The sequence below is a fragment of the Zosterops lateralis genome, assembly GCF_965231275.1.
Source record: "Zosterops lateralis genome assembly, chromosome: 11".
Lineage (NCBI taxonomy): Eukaryota > Metazoa > Chordata > Aves > Passeriformes > Zosteropidae > Zosterops > Zosterops lateralis.
The window spans coordinates 14,886,376-14,900,854 of record NC_139771.1 but is presented as its reverse complement, the minus strand read 5'-3'; the positions used below and the strand labels follow the sequence as shown (position 1 = coordinate 14,900,854).

General features: G+C 45.0%; 1 protein-coding gene across 8 annotated transcripts in view; it reads left to right on the top strand.

Moving 5' to 3' along the window:
• CADPS (calcium dependent secretion activator) overlaps window positions 1-14,479 on the top strand; it is a 207,514-nt gene that overhangs the window by 57,346 nt on the left and 135,689 nt on the right. For all 8 annotated transcript variants that reach the window (XM_083869747.1, XM_083869743.1, XM_083869746.1 and 5 more), the window contains exon 4: window positions 13,765-13,845. In XM_083869747.1, coding sequence (XP_083725873.1) covers window positions 13,765-13,845 — 81 coding nt within the window. The remainder of the gene's footprint in view (window positions 1-13,764; window positions 13,846-14,479) is intronic.

The following is a 14,479-nucleotide window of genomic DNA, read 5'->3' as shown; positions in this document are numbered from 1 at the left end:
TGTTGCCTGAATTTACTTGATGCCAGATATCAGTCAAAAGTAAATCTCTCCTGTTCAAAGACAAAAAGTTCATAAGAATCTTTAATAGCAAAACTCTCCATGTGCAGAGGCTGCTGGGAAAGGGTGTGCCAGGGTGCAGGGAAGCAGAGAAAAAGAAAAATGGGTCAAATAAAGTTCTGCTGAAAAAGGAGTAAATGCTCAACTGATAGCATGAAATCAGATGTAGCTGTAAACTCTGCTGGACATGAATTGGCCTATGCCAGTGTGATCCCTGGAGAAGGGAAGGGCAGCTGACAGCAAGTAACATCAAGGGATGGTCCCAGAAAAATTCACCAAGCAAACCAGAATTTATCTTGGAACGGGAGCATTTGCTTTTGAAAGTGTAATTAGCTGTCTGCTGCAGGCTGCAACGATTCCTGCCTTAAGATGAAGCAAAACTCATCCCTCTGGTCTGATGGCAGTGATCCGTGTGGAGAGCTTTTCCAGCTGCTCTGGGAGACCCTGGGGAGGCTGTGTGGACACAGCTGAACTGGATATAGCACCAGTCCCACCTTGCTTACAGCAGTTTGCCTCCCCTGTTTTCCAGCACCTGGAACCACTGTGCTACCCTTGCTTTTCTCAGGATGCAAGTCTGTAACCTTCAAGAGAACCTCTAGCAGAATTTAGAGGAAAATCAGCTCTTATTTTTATCCATCCTCCCCCTTTTCTATTTTTTTTTCTGCTTCAAAAGAGACCCTGGAGAGAACTTAAAGGTAAAACAAACAATGAGGAAGTACAAGCTGTCATAAATAGTGTTGAAACAAGAGTCAGACTTGCAGTAAAGCAACAAGGTGCCTGAGAAGGTGGTGACAGAGTTGTGAAAGGTTTTCAAAACTTGTGTCTGATTGATGCCTTGTGAGCATCAGCTAGGGATTCTCAGGACATTGATGGGCAAGGAGAACAGACACAGCCACAACCTCAGTGGGTGTGCTGAGGTGTCCAGCCATGGTGCCAAGGCTTTGGCATGTGTGAAGGTACCCCACAAAACATGGAGAAGCTCTTGCCTTTCTATAGGGCAGCAAAAAAACCTCTCCTATATCCCAGTCTGGAATCTGTATTATAAAAATACATTGGAAAGGTCTTGAAAGTCATGTGAAGGGATAAGGAAGAACTAAAAGTTTGATTCACCTGGGGAAATGGTCCAAGTAATTTGTTTGCAGATGTATTGGAGCAATGTTTAACTATCTGTGTACAGGAGCAGAAAACTGAGATTAAAGCAGCCACTCTTGGCTGCCACTGATAGTCAGGGTTGGGAGAGCTGGGCAAAGGTTGTGACAGTCTTTCTCTCACCTGAAGAATACACTGGGTCTTTTTCTATCAGATATGCTTAAGTTTAAATGGAAGGCTGAGCCTTAACTTAGCAATTGTATGCCAAATTTTTACTAGGGATGTACAAGAGATTGCATAGGAAGGAGCAAATGGTTAATTTTGGGCTGGGAATCCATCTCATGGCTGGGCAGGTTTTGGGACACCATGAAGGTGTTATTGCTGAATATAGAATCAGTTATTTAACTGAACTTTGTCTAGGCTGGTTATTTCATTTTAGTCTGCCATGGAAGTTGTGGTGGGCTCTGAAAAAGAGTCTTGCAGCCAGGCAGATTGGAGCTGTTCCCTGGGCACCTTCAGCCAAAAGCCTTTGCTGTGGAACTGCCCGTGTTAGCAAGCAGGGCTGGCATGCATGGAGCACTTGGTGCTGCATGGCAGTGAGGATGAGGTGATGGCAGATGAGGGGACACTACTTTGCCAGATGAAGTTTGTTACAAATTCCCATCTGCTCAGAAGCAGAAGCTATAAGGTTTGTGCTTGTACAAGTAATTATTTGTTATACATTTTTAAACATGAAATCTAGTCCAAACGGCAAATATTTTTAGCGTGTGTCATTGTGCAGTTAAGAAGGCTGCCAGCAGCATGAACCAGAATAACTCAGCGTGGTGATCGGGCTGAGATGGGATTTTCTGCTTTGCCCATTTTCTCCTCCTCACACTTGAGTACTCGTTCTCTCAGCTGGGCTCCTGCTCACATGAGCCAGCATCTTGCAGAGCCGGCTGCTTTGTCACCCCCTCCATTCATTTTACCTGTGGGGAAAAAAAAAAAAAAAGCACATCTGGCACAGCTGGTAGGTGTTCAACTGGGTGTGAAAATGGCTCTGGAAAAAAATGGGACAAGATTGCTGCTTTTTCTCCCAGTGGAATATGGAAGAGACAGTCTTACATCTCTTAATTTTCAGCAAATGCACACTGTGGAATGAGCCTGCACATGGTTTATAACATAGGCACGTTTGGGCTGAATGAAGCAATATTACAGGTTTTTAAGGAACTGGTTAAATTGTTTCAGCAATGTTTTACCCTCCACTCTAAATTCCACTAAAAAAAGAGTGGGAGAACGGATTTAAGATGGGTCTGAGCATTTTAGAAACAGGACAGCTTAGGTTTTTAAGGTTGCATAAAACTGTAGGGAGGAAAACTGTCTGAGGATGAATGCGTTTTGACAGGGTGGGATCTGTTGTGGATTTTGCTCAGCCTGTGAGCCAAATGATGTTGTTATTCTCTCAGCTCTCATGCAAGGTCACAGCATAAACCTCAGCTCTCATGCAAAGTCAGAGCAGAAACCATAACTCCTTTGCACCTGCGAAGCAGCACAAGCAGGTACCAGAGCATTTCCCAGCTTTGCTGGTTCCCAGCAAGAGCTCCCTTGTTTCCATCCACTTGTCTTAACAGCTTTCTCAGCATTTGGGCCATGAGTCCTGTCAGAGCCTGCTTTTCCCTGTTGTTTTTCCCTATAACTCCACTGGAGAAAGAGGGGGATGCAGAGGATATGCAGCAGGGACAGCAATCTGACCCTATGGCTTGCATGCATGCATTTTTTTTTCTAGTGCCCTGAGCACTGCTCTCCTGCCCTTGATTTTTCATCTTTGATTAGTAATAAGAAAGAGAGGAGAAGGGTTTCAGCTGTAGGTTCCAAATGTGTCTATCCCCATGGGTTTATTGCTGGTAACATGTGATGGTACCTTCATTTGAAGTAAGAGGGTGGTTCTAGCAGTGCAATTTTGACCAGGTTACAGAGCAGAATGCAAAAAAAAGAAGCTGAATTCCATGAAAATGCTTCAAGCGTGGCTTTTTTCTTTAATCTCTTCATTGATGTTTTACCTAATGTCTAAAAAGAACTGCAGCAGTTGGCTGAGATGAGCAGGTGCTGCAGACCTGCAGTCATGGTTGCACTCTGTTTCACATCTGGATTCCAGCTGTGTATTTTGCACTACTCTCTTGCATGTCTTTTTTTGCATATAAAGGGCATTGTCCTCTGTGAAAGCTTAAAAGGAAGGCTGAGGGTAGACTCAGGTGAAATGGGATCAGAGAGCAGGTTATCACCTAATTTTTTCAGAATGCTGCTACGCAGAAAGCACCGAGGGACTTAACAATAGCAGACTGTAATACCATACTCTCTGAGTGTCCAGTGTATTTTCCTTAACTCTCTTAGCAAAAGCCTCCTGCCCTGCTAACAATTTCAAAGGAAAGAGGTCATGCCTTGCTGAATGTAGTTAGAAATAAACCACATTTCTTCAGAAAGCAGGAAATGACAGTGATTCTGGCAGAGGAGCTGTCTGGAAGAGTCACCATGCAGCTACACTGGGTTCTGACCCACCACCCAGCACATATCCCATCCTTAAATCCATAATCTATTGCTCATGGAAGTCTGCTGCAGAGGACTGTGTCATCTCTGCTGGTATCCCACCCTCTCCTTCAGGCTGCCCACGGGGTTCAAGGGTGATGGGTGCTGCTCCCTCTTCTCCAGCTGTGTTGTATCCTGGCATGTGCCAAGGCTGAGGTAGTCCAGCCTGGGTTGGGATGGATGTGTTGGGCAATTAGTGTTTTACTTGGCTTTAAATACAAAGAATAATTAGCGAAGCAGTGTGAAAAAGAGCTCTCCACCCGCTGGGGATGGAAAAGCTCTGTGGAGGTTCTATCCCTACTGAGAGTTCTATCCCTTACTCTAGGGAAAGATAATTGAGAGACAGTGGGTGAAGCCCAGAGTGAGACTGGGAAAAAGCTGGTGTTGGTGCTGTCATGGACACAGTGCACGACCATCAGGACAGCACTGGTCTGTTTCCTGCCCTGGTTTCCCATCCACAGGATGTTGGGATCCTCCTCACACATAGCCCCTGTGGAGAGCCTGGGAGTGTGGAGATACAAACACTGCTCCAAAATGCTCCAGAGCAGCCTGGCTGCATTCCCCATCTCGTGGTGGCTGGGGCTGAGGTGTGGGAGGGGCAGGGACAACCTTGGCTAAGGAACAGGGCAGACAGATGGACACCTGGGGGTGGAGGACAGACTGACACCTCATCCCTCTGCTGCAGGTGGAGCAGGTTGAAGGCAAACAGCTCTCCTGCACACACTGGGACAGCAGAGCAGCGTGAAAGCTTCAGATAATAATATTTCACATGGAGAAGGCTGTTAATGACAGGGGATGTGATTGACTGCCTGTTTCTGTTGCTGCTGTATTAGCTGTATTTAAATCAGCTTACATTAACTGCAGTTATATTTAATGTTCTCTGTCTACATGGCTGAATTTTTAGATTGTTAATTTTCAATTGCAAATTGTTTAATTATATCTGAACTTTTCATAAATATTTGGAACGTGAGTTAATATTTTCTATTACATGCAATACACGGTCTGGAAAAAACTAATTGGTCTTAGTGCCTTGCACTGGGTCTGGCAGTGTCCTCAAAGCCTTGATGCTCTCTTATCTGCAGTTTCTTGCCTTCATGGCTGATGTGTCAGAAATTGAGGTCTGTAGCTGGTGCTGTGTGTGTGTTATGGTCAGGAAAGCCATTTAGGATTCATTTGGCACCCTGACAGGAAGAAAAGGAAATGTGATGTTGCCACAGCATGCAGTGTGGTAACATGGTGAGGACTGGAGGCTTACAATACTACATGTATATATTATTGCTGTGGTCCCAGACCCTGCTCTGAACATCAGTGTGGGATCTGGAAGGCAATGGGTCTAAGACTAGGAGGAATTTTTAGGGTCTTCAAACCCCAGGGCCCCAGAAGCTCATCCCGGTTTGCCCATGCTCCTCTACCCAGGCAGGGCTGCATACAGGGCCATGGTTTGAGCTGATTAGAGTAAAGCCAGTGAGGCTTGGGAGCAGCAGTGCCATGATCTCTGCAGAGGGAGCTGGGCTGTCCAGCTGTGTGGCAGGAGCTGCTGCTGCCAGGCTGAAACATCTTATTCTGTAATTGTTATAGTGTCTGGACACAGAAACTATTTCTCATTCATTTAATATGGACAAATAACAGCATTTTCTATATTGTGTAGATGGTTTGCTGGGCTGACTGTCCCCACCAGTAAGGGCACGAGGAGGGTGCACCCCTGGGGGGACTTGCCCCACCTGCTAAGCTCTCCCCACACATGGTACATTCTGCTGTGTTCCTCCTCCTCTCAACGTACAGACTCACTGCTTTTAAAAGCATCACATTTTTTGCTCCCTGTGTTTGTTTCTTCATACCTATGCCTCTTGCTGCTTTTCTGTGTCTCCTTTAATTCTTCTCACATCCTTGATCCTTAATGCAGGCGCCAGAGCATCTCACAAGGGTATTATGTGAGGTTAGATCCCACACGACAGCTCTCAGCTCCACATGGCCCTTCTCAGAGATGCCAGACATCCATTTTGTGCCACTGGCTCTTCAGAGGCAGAACAGGTCCTGTTGGAGGGCACCAGGCAGTAAGAGGTGGCAGATGTTCCCTATTAGTGAAGCTAGGATTCCAATCTGTATTTCTTGTGATTTTTTTTCATGTTGTTGAATGCTAATTATTTTAAAAAGAGGTAGCTTTTCTGAAATGCAATTATAGATTAGATAGGATTGATATGAGTAAGGATTGATATTGCTTCTGTTGAAAACCAGGAGATTCTCTCTGAGGTAAACTTCTCTGAAAGCTTTGACTCGGAGCACAGATGTTTGGATACTGCTCTAAGAAAAGCAAGAGATTGACCTTTTAATTAGCATAATATAGTAATTTAGCATAGAAATACTGATTGCTTATTAATCATTTATAGTTGTTATGTATTGATCAAAGGGACTTAGAGATGTGATGTTTGTGCTCTGGATTTTGATAAGTTGATTCCAATTAGTGAGCAGCATATTAGGTGCAAGTCAGAGGGACTAAAATAGCTGTATCTGCAGTGGAAGGGAGTTCTTTTCCACTTCTCTGTTGCTGTAGGAAGAGGGATCTGATGGTGACTTATACAGAGACTTCTGGAGAGGTGTGATCCTACTCACAGGTGAGACCAGCAGCTTCAGCTCCCACCTCCACTGTAGGAGACCATCCACTGAGAACATGTAGCAACCTCTTTGTGTGCTGGAAATTTGCTGCCTAGAGGTTTAATTCTCCTGGCTGTTTTCTCCCTGACCTAATGGGAAAGTTTGCTGCATCAAACCAGTGTGAAACACATCAGGAGGTCAGTCTCTTTAGATCTCTGGCTGTGATAAATCTAAACTTCACAAATACAAAAATGAACTGTAATGACCAGGACTGCAATCTTTGCTATCCTAGTCCTTGAAAAAGTAGGAGCCATAAACTTCTCTTTACATTCCCTCTCCATTGTTTTCTGCTGATTTAGCATATAATAGAACCAAAACATTGCTGTTTCATGGCCAGTTTCTGCTTTGCCAGTTTTTTGCTCAGAGCTTTCTGCAGAAAAACAATTATTGTGTAGACGTCATTGGAGATGTTCCCACATCTTATTCCATCACATTTAATCCTGCTGAGTGTCAGGGTACTGCAGCTTTGCTGGACTAGGTCCTCATACAACTCGCTTTAGTTCCAAAAGCCAAAGCCCATTTTTAATTAAGTGATGAATGTGTCTACCATTAAGCTTTTAATCAAAGATGAGGATCTGAGGATATGTAGATCCTTCTTCCATGATGGATTGGGATTAATTAATTACAACCAATTCTATCTGTAAAACTTGTTTGGAACTCAATAGTACTTTATTGCCATATTTAGGAAATTCAGGTGACTCTCTTTGCATTAACTGATGTGAAATTCAACATATAAGGAAACACAGGCAAGCTAAATGTGATGTGCCTCAGACAGCATCAACCAGCCAGTGCTCCAGTTTCTTTCATGGTGCCGTAGCACAGTGTATGCTGCCTGCACGCCTCCAAGCATCCTCCTTATGCAATGCCATAAGAAGATGGTATTAAGGCATGCTCAGAGGTCAGAGCCTCTGGACAGCTTTAGTTTTCAATCCTTTTCAGTGTCATACACCTTGCACAGATGATCTTGCAGAGGGATTTGCAGGGTTCAAAAGTTCTCTGGCCACAGATGGAAAGGACGTGCCTTCGGAGTGGATGTGCTCTGCCATCCCTTTTCTTAACAGCTTGCAAAGCATTTGCAAAGGCAGGCAGCACTTTTTTCTTCCCCTTCCTGTTTTGCTGAATCTGGTTTCTCATTTACTTTGATTTATCATTGCACACAAATCTGGAGGTATCTTTGCACAACCTGCTGGAAAGATGCATGCTGGATTTGCTTGTCTCAGCTTTCCTCAGCCCCACGGTGCAGCCTTGCAAAGCTGTGGAGAAGTGTGGTGGTTGGCAGGTTGGGAACTGAGAGGGCATGAAGAGATATCTTTTCCTGCCCAGGATCCATCCCTGGGACCTGCCTGCCCTTGCCATGGCACCAGCTTGTGCTGGGTGACCCATCAGCACTCTGCAGGTGAGCAGTGAGTGGCCATGGGTGCTGCTGCCAGCTGCAAAGAGGACATGAGAAACCTCTGCCCACACCTGCAGCAGAGCTGCTCTGGTGGAAAATCATCTCAGTTCATGAGATAAACAGCTATCTAAGACAGCACTCAGACCGTGGTGAATCCAAGGGTGGACTTCTTGACCTCACCTGGTGAAGGAGGCACAGTCCCAGCATCCACAGGCAGATGTAATGGGCGAGAGGCTGTGCAGCCCCAGTGGCTGCTGAGGCACAGAGATGTATTGCAGCACTCGGAGATTCACACTGAGGCAGGGAGAGGCTGCTCTACATCCTGGGGGGATGTTTTCACTGATGAATCTAGTGCAACCCTAAAGTTTGTGAAGCGTGAAATAAGATTTCTCTTTAAGACAGAATCATCAGCCTTTACTGAATTATCCAAGTCCTTTCTATTGTTTTAAATCACCCTCCCGGGACCTCCTGAGTGCTCTCATGCAGAAGGTGTTCACTTGATAACCCAGGAGTTTGCTGGGATAGCAGGAGCCAGCACCTATCCACTGCAAACAGCAACTGTGCAGCACTTACTGAATTATTACAGAAATTACTGAATCCCTGCAGTGTAGCCTGTTTTACCAATGCATGAGCAAAATAAGGTAATCTCCTCCCCAGGGGAGGGGGTTTGACACATTTTAGGATGCTGGAACCCTGGGTTGAGTGAGGTGCTAGGGCTGATGAGAGGGGAAAAGAAATTTTTGGTGAGGTAATAGGCACAGGTTCCTTGAATTAAGAGGAACTTTACATTGTACTAGGAAGATTCTGCATGACTGAACCTAAAAGACTGATTTGGACAGCTCTGACTGGCCAGAGAAGAGGGAGCCTTAAGCATCCCTGCTGTGCCATGGCACCAGGTGATCAGTCCCCTGGAATGTTGGGGATCATATGTCACTGCAATCCTAAAGGCTGGTGAAGAAGACATGTTGTGCAGGTCCCTTCAGGTCTTTCAAAATCATCTCTCAAACTGCAGGAGTGAGAGTTGTTGAATCCATAGTTGGGCTATGCAGATGCTGCTGTGGTTGCTGATGCAGGGAATTGCCTAACATGGGTAAGCTGTCCTTGCTTCCTTTTCCTTGCTCCTGTTTCAGATCCCATGCAGCCAGCTGCCTGTGAGTTGCAGTTTGCTGCTCAGAGGGTGAGCATGTTGCCCAGGACATTAGTGACTTACCCTTCTGAGGCAGCTCAGCATCATGTATATTCCCAATTTAAAGGGAAGTCAGAATCCCACCTGCAGCTCAAGAGGGAATGTTCAGATCCTCCTCTGCTTTCTGCTTCAGACTTGTGGGAAGAGGTTGAGACCTTGACCACCAGACTGCTGCCATCCCTCTGCCCTAGGCTGCTTGTAGAGAGGAATATTCACCATTAGTGGGAAAAGGATGCTGTAGAGCAGTCTGTGACATTGACATGGAGCATATGTGTGCCACATGGTGCCACTGTGTGCCTCATTGCACTTTATCTCCTAAAACAGCAGCTTTGTGGTAAGAAATCAGGGGCATCCCTGCAATGAGTCACTTTGGGGGCCATGTTTCTTTTAGCTGGAGCACTCCATGATGCTGATGCCACATGTTGTGAGTACTCCTGGACTGACAGATTAATTATTAACTGATGTGGTTTATGAATTTTTCAGTGTTTTCTCACACTGTGCATCACAAAGCGAAACCACCTTTTATGAGACAAAGATCTCTCCTAAAGCCCTACATCAAAGCTGCAAAATTGTCATCCATATTGTGATCTTGTTCAACCTTCACCATGAGCATGTTTGCTTTGAAATACTTAATCAACCATTTGCTGAGCTACAGAGCTCCCTGCATGTTAAAGGATGAGTACATTGAAAGTTCCTCTTTGAGGCATTTGGCACCTATAACCGTGCACGACACACACATTTGGCTGCACTAATTATTTTGGGAGGAGTTAAGCCAGGTTTAGGAAGAACATGAGTGGGTCGTGGCTTTTGTCTTAGTCCTCCAGCCACGGAAAATAATTCACAAAGTGGCATTTTCAGAACCCTCAGCTGCATGGGGGTGTGCTGGATACAGGGATAGAGAAAATTAATGTTTGGGATTGCTGAGAGTCCCCCCAGCCAGGACAGTCCCTGCTGAGCTGCAGCCCACCTGATCCTGGGTGCCAATATTGCCAGGGAGGAAAACCAACACAGGCAATAGCTGGGGATTTCATAGAGACCTGCACTAAATTCTTTCCTTTCCAGAAGAATAAAAGCCAGGTGTATTTCTGTTCCCAATGCAGCATAAAGCAGGTTGCTGCAGCTCAGCATTTGCACTGCCAGAGCATTTGAAACATATTTTTCCAGAACCCCGTTGCTAATGGCTGGTCCTCTGCAGGAGCTCATGTCATGGGAGGGTCCCTGGATCCACCACCACATTGTAACATTTCACAGGGGAGGGGAGATGACCTGGGACAGGCCCTAGTTGTGCCTCAGGAATGGGGATGTTGTGACATCTGCTGCCTTTGCTGGGAAGCAGGAATCAGCATCAGCAGTGGCTGGCAGGGAGGGATTAAATTGTTAAATGGTCCCAGTGGTTTCTGGCTGGTGCTGATGGCAGTTACATCAACAATACCTGTCATGTCCATGGCATAAATGCCAGGATTGAAGGTTGTATTTGTATGTTGCATCCTGTCATTACAAACCCTCTTATCTTACAAGGATGTTATTTCATTATAAACCCTTAGAGTTTACAACCATGTTATTTCATTATAAACCCTTACAGTTTACAACAATGTTATTTCATTACAAACCCTTGTAATTTACAACAATGTTATTCCCAGCAGAGCTGAGCTCAGAGTGTGGTTTTAGCTCCTGTGCCATGTTTGACTCCTGTGTCTGTTGGGATCCTGCCCCATGTTTGGTGGAACAGCTGGACCCCCTGTGCTCCTGCCAGCCAGCCAAGGGCAGTGTACAGCATGTCACTTGTTCCACCATCATCATCCTCAGACTGGGAAGGTTTGTCCCATCTGCAGCCCTCTCACTGTGGTCGATGGCAAGAGAGCTGTGCCCTGCTCATTCCCCAGACAGGTGGGTGGGTGGGTCTGAGGTGTGGATCCAAACCAAAGTGCTTTGTGCACAGCAAAGAAAGAAGGAGGAGGGCAGCCTGGGCTGCTGCAGTGGCTCTTTCGGAGCCATGGCAGCAATTGTGAATGGTTTGGGCTTTAAGCTTTGATAAACTGAAGCTGGAGTTTTCAATATAAACACTTCAAATAAAACACTTGGACTCCGAAAGCATGGGGATTTAAAATCCTCTAATACCGTTCATGTCCTTGCACTGCCTTTGGCATTTCCTGGTATAAGTAGAAGTGAGCCTGGGCTCTTGGCTTTAAAAACTATAAGGCTTAGGCTGGGCGATGTGTGGGTGATCTCTGATGCAGCAAACACTTTAGATGTGGGTTTGGTAGGTGCCTGTGCATCTTACTGAAGATCTTACAGACTAATTAGGCTGCTTGGTTAGTGTCTGCTTCTGCCTTTCAGAGATGTAGAGGCACTGTCTCCCATCCTTCCATGATAACAGGAAGAAAATTCTCTCAGTGAATTTGTTTCAGGGGAATGGAAGCAAAGGATTGCCTCTGTAGGTCAGCAACTGGTTCTTACTGGTAACCAAAACTGTCAGACTCTCATGAAGAATGTTTTAAACTAATTTCTCTTATTTTCTGGTGCCCACTAAAAATATTTCCTTATTAACAGTTTATATGTAAAAAAACCTGTTTTCTTGCAAGGTCTTTTTCTTGCAAGTGAACCCTCACCAGGGGTTAGAGTGGACACCTGTCCTGCAATGCCTGCAATGTGATTGGCTGGCTTCAGTGCTGGTCAGTTTTGGGTTCCACTTAAAGCCTAATCTACATATAGTTTTTAATTTTTATTCTTTTGCTTTAGCAACTGTTACACCAATGTGGATAATCTCTGCAGGGCAGGCAGAGAGAAGTGATGTGGTTGCGGGTAGACATATGAAAACATCTAATTTACCAGCAGGCAGTTGGGTAATGATCAGTTGAGAATTACAAATTATGTAAATCACGTATTTGTGGCATGCTGCTGAAGAAAAGCCCAGTGCATATGACAAATCATGTATATACTGAAATCTATAATACTTTTCACATTTAATTGACTGGGGCAACCTTATGATTTATATCTTTGCTTTATTCACAGCACACCCATAACATAGTCATAATGCAGAACAAAACTAATTCATTTTCTCTCTGACTTCTTAAATCATTTATGTATTTGGCTGTCAAGTACTTGAATATAAAGTGGGCATGCATGTGGCAGATAATAAATAGCTGATTCTCTAGTTAAGAAATTGAGTTTTAATGATATTAAGGTCTGTGTTACCTTACTTGGTCTTGCTTAGATGTCTCACATTTGCACCTTGCCTTATTTCACAAGCTAAGTATGTTTTATGGGTACCAGCATTACTCTCTTAATGGCCCTGTTATGGCTGCGTAAAATGTACTCTACTTGCTCTGAAGGCAGCAGGAGCCTTCCCCAGGCATAGGAGGAGACAGTGGCTGAGCTGTTGGGCTGCTGCTTTAATCGCAAGAGATCTGCTGAAAGGTGCCAGGAGGACAGGCAGGGGCTCTCTCATTAATACCATTCTGTAGACAACAAGAAGAAAATGTTATTTTGGCTGCTACAGATTAGGATTGCTTTCCCAAAGATCAGTTTTTGTCATGGAGCTGTCATGCAGAATCATTGAAAATACAGCCTGGAAAGATTTTTTTTGTTTCTTTTAAATACCAGGTTACTTAGCTTGGCATTCGTACTTAATCTTGGGAAGCACAGCCTTGGAAAGCAGTACCTAACCCACTCAACCACAGCCACAGAGACTGCCTAGGCTGCCTGTTGGCTCCTAAGAAAAATAATCTTCTGCAGTCAAATCTTTCCTTAACACCTGTAGCATTAGTGGAAAACATCTGCACAATCAAGATAGTGTAGAAAGCGTGAAGCAGTTTGTTGGCTCATTATCATACTGCAAAATCAACCCTCCTCCACAGCAGCATCTCAATTTCTAAATTTAGCACCTGAGTTATTTCGGGTAGTGTGTGATTAACCTCAATTACTGTAGCTCAGATAGAATTCAAATAATGCCCCCTGTTTCAGAATTGCAAAGAAATGGAAATCTAGGTCTGTACTTTTCCTACTCTTAATGAAGCAGCTCTGAGAGGTGCTTCCACACTGGTGCAGGATAGTTGTGAGGTACATTTGTTCATGAAGAAACTAACAGGGGCAGCTCATCCTGAAAGGTGCTGGTAATCCATGGCTCTGTGCTGGTTCTGGGATCAGGAATATAAAGATGAACCACACCAGCAGGTTACGTCACACAGCTGGTGTGAATGAAGCCATTGAAGCTTCAGTGGATTTGGATCACAGTCAGGACACTTGGTAGTTTTCCTGAATTAAATCTGGAGCAAAGGCTTTCAAAAGCTAATCAAACTACACTCTCCATCAATCTCAGCCATAGTCAGTGTTGGTTCTCTGGAAAATGAGTGGTGAAGCAACGTGCAGAAATAACACCTGCATCTGTGCAGATCTGCACGGGCGTGTGTGGGCGAGGCGAGGCAAGGGATGTGCAGGCAGACAGATGAGGAGATGCCATGGAAAGTGATGGGTCAGGGGCAGTGTGGTGTTTCAGCTGATCCAGTGAGCACAGCAGATGAGCTCATCATTCATCAGACTGAGAACTGGAGTTTTTGTCACCACTGTAGGTGTAACTTCCCAGACTACACTGCACCAGACTGCCTCAGGGTGAGGGTGCTCGGCCTCAGGAGGCAGCAGGGCAGGCATCAAAAACCATCTGTCTTGTTGAACATTGTGTTTGTCCTTTGTGGGGGCTTCTGTTCCAGAATGTGGCCTCTTTGCCACTCACTGTATCAACAGGTGGTCAGCCTGACGAACTGAACTGCTCCTAAAGGTGTTGCCTTGGTTGATTTTTCACCTTGATTTGCCTTTTGTTTTTATACAGCTGGACAACCCTGATGAGCAAGCAGCACAGATCAGACGTGAGTTAGATGGACGTCTCCAAATGGCAGAACAAATTGCCAAGGTAAAAAAAAAGTCTACTGTTATTAATAACCTCTTCGTTCAGGAGTTTACAAGGAGTTTGATGCAGCCCCCAGGTCCTGTCATTCTCTTAAGAGTTTCTTCTCACAATAGTTACCAGTTAAAAATGATCAAGATTTTAGCTGCAGACAAAACAAGATGAAGCTTTTGTGATGTTCCTTTCCTGGAATGTCCTGATGAGCTGGGACAGTTAGGTTCCTAAAAAATCCCTTGTGAATCCTCAGAGGTGTCACATTTCTGTGCTAGGCAATAAGATGGATGATGGTGTGTAAAAGAGAAGCCAGGAATAATCCTGATGGGATTTGTGTTGTTTGCTGGGCTGATGGGAGCCGCAATTTCCTGCCTGTAGGTAAATGCTGCCTCAATGAAGGTCCTTCAGATGTAATGTCCCAAAAAAGTTCACACTGCACATAAGACTAGTCAGGCCATTGTTGCCCCCTGCAGACATTGCTGCTGTTTGAAGCAATAGACACAAGACCTTCAAACAGCTTTGATAACCAAGCACTCAGCTAATCTCCCTAGAAAACCGTCTATAAAGAACCATCTCCCTGGGAGCAAATCAGACCCTCACACAATGCAGATTCACTTGGCCTCCAATGGACCATAAATGATGGAGA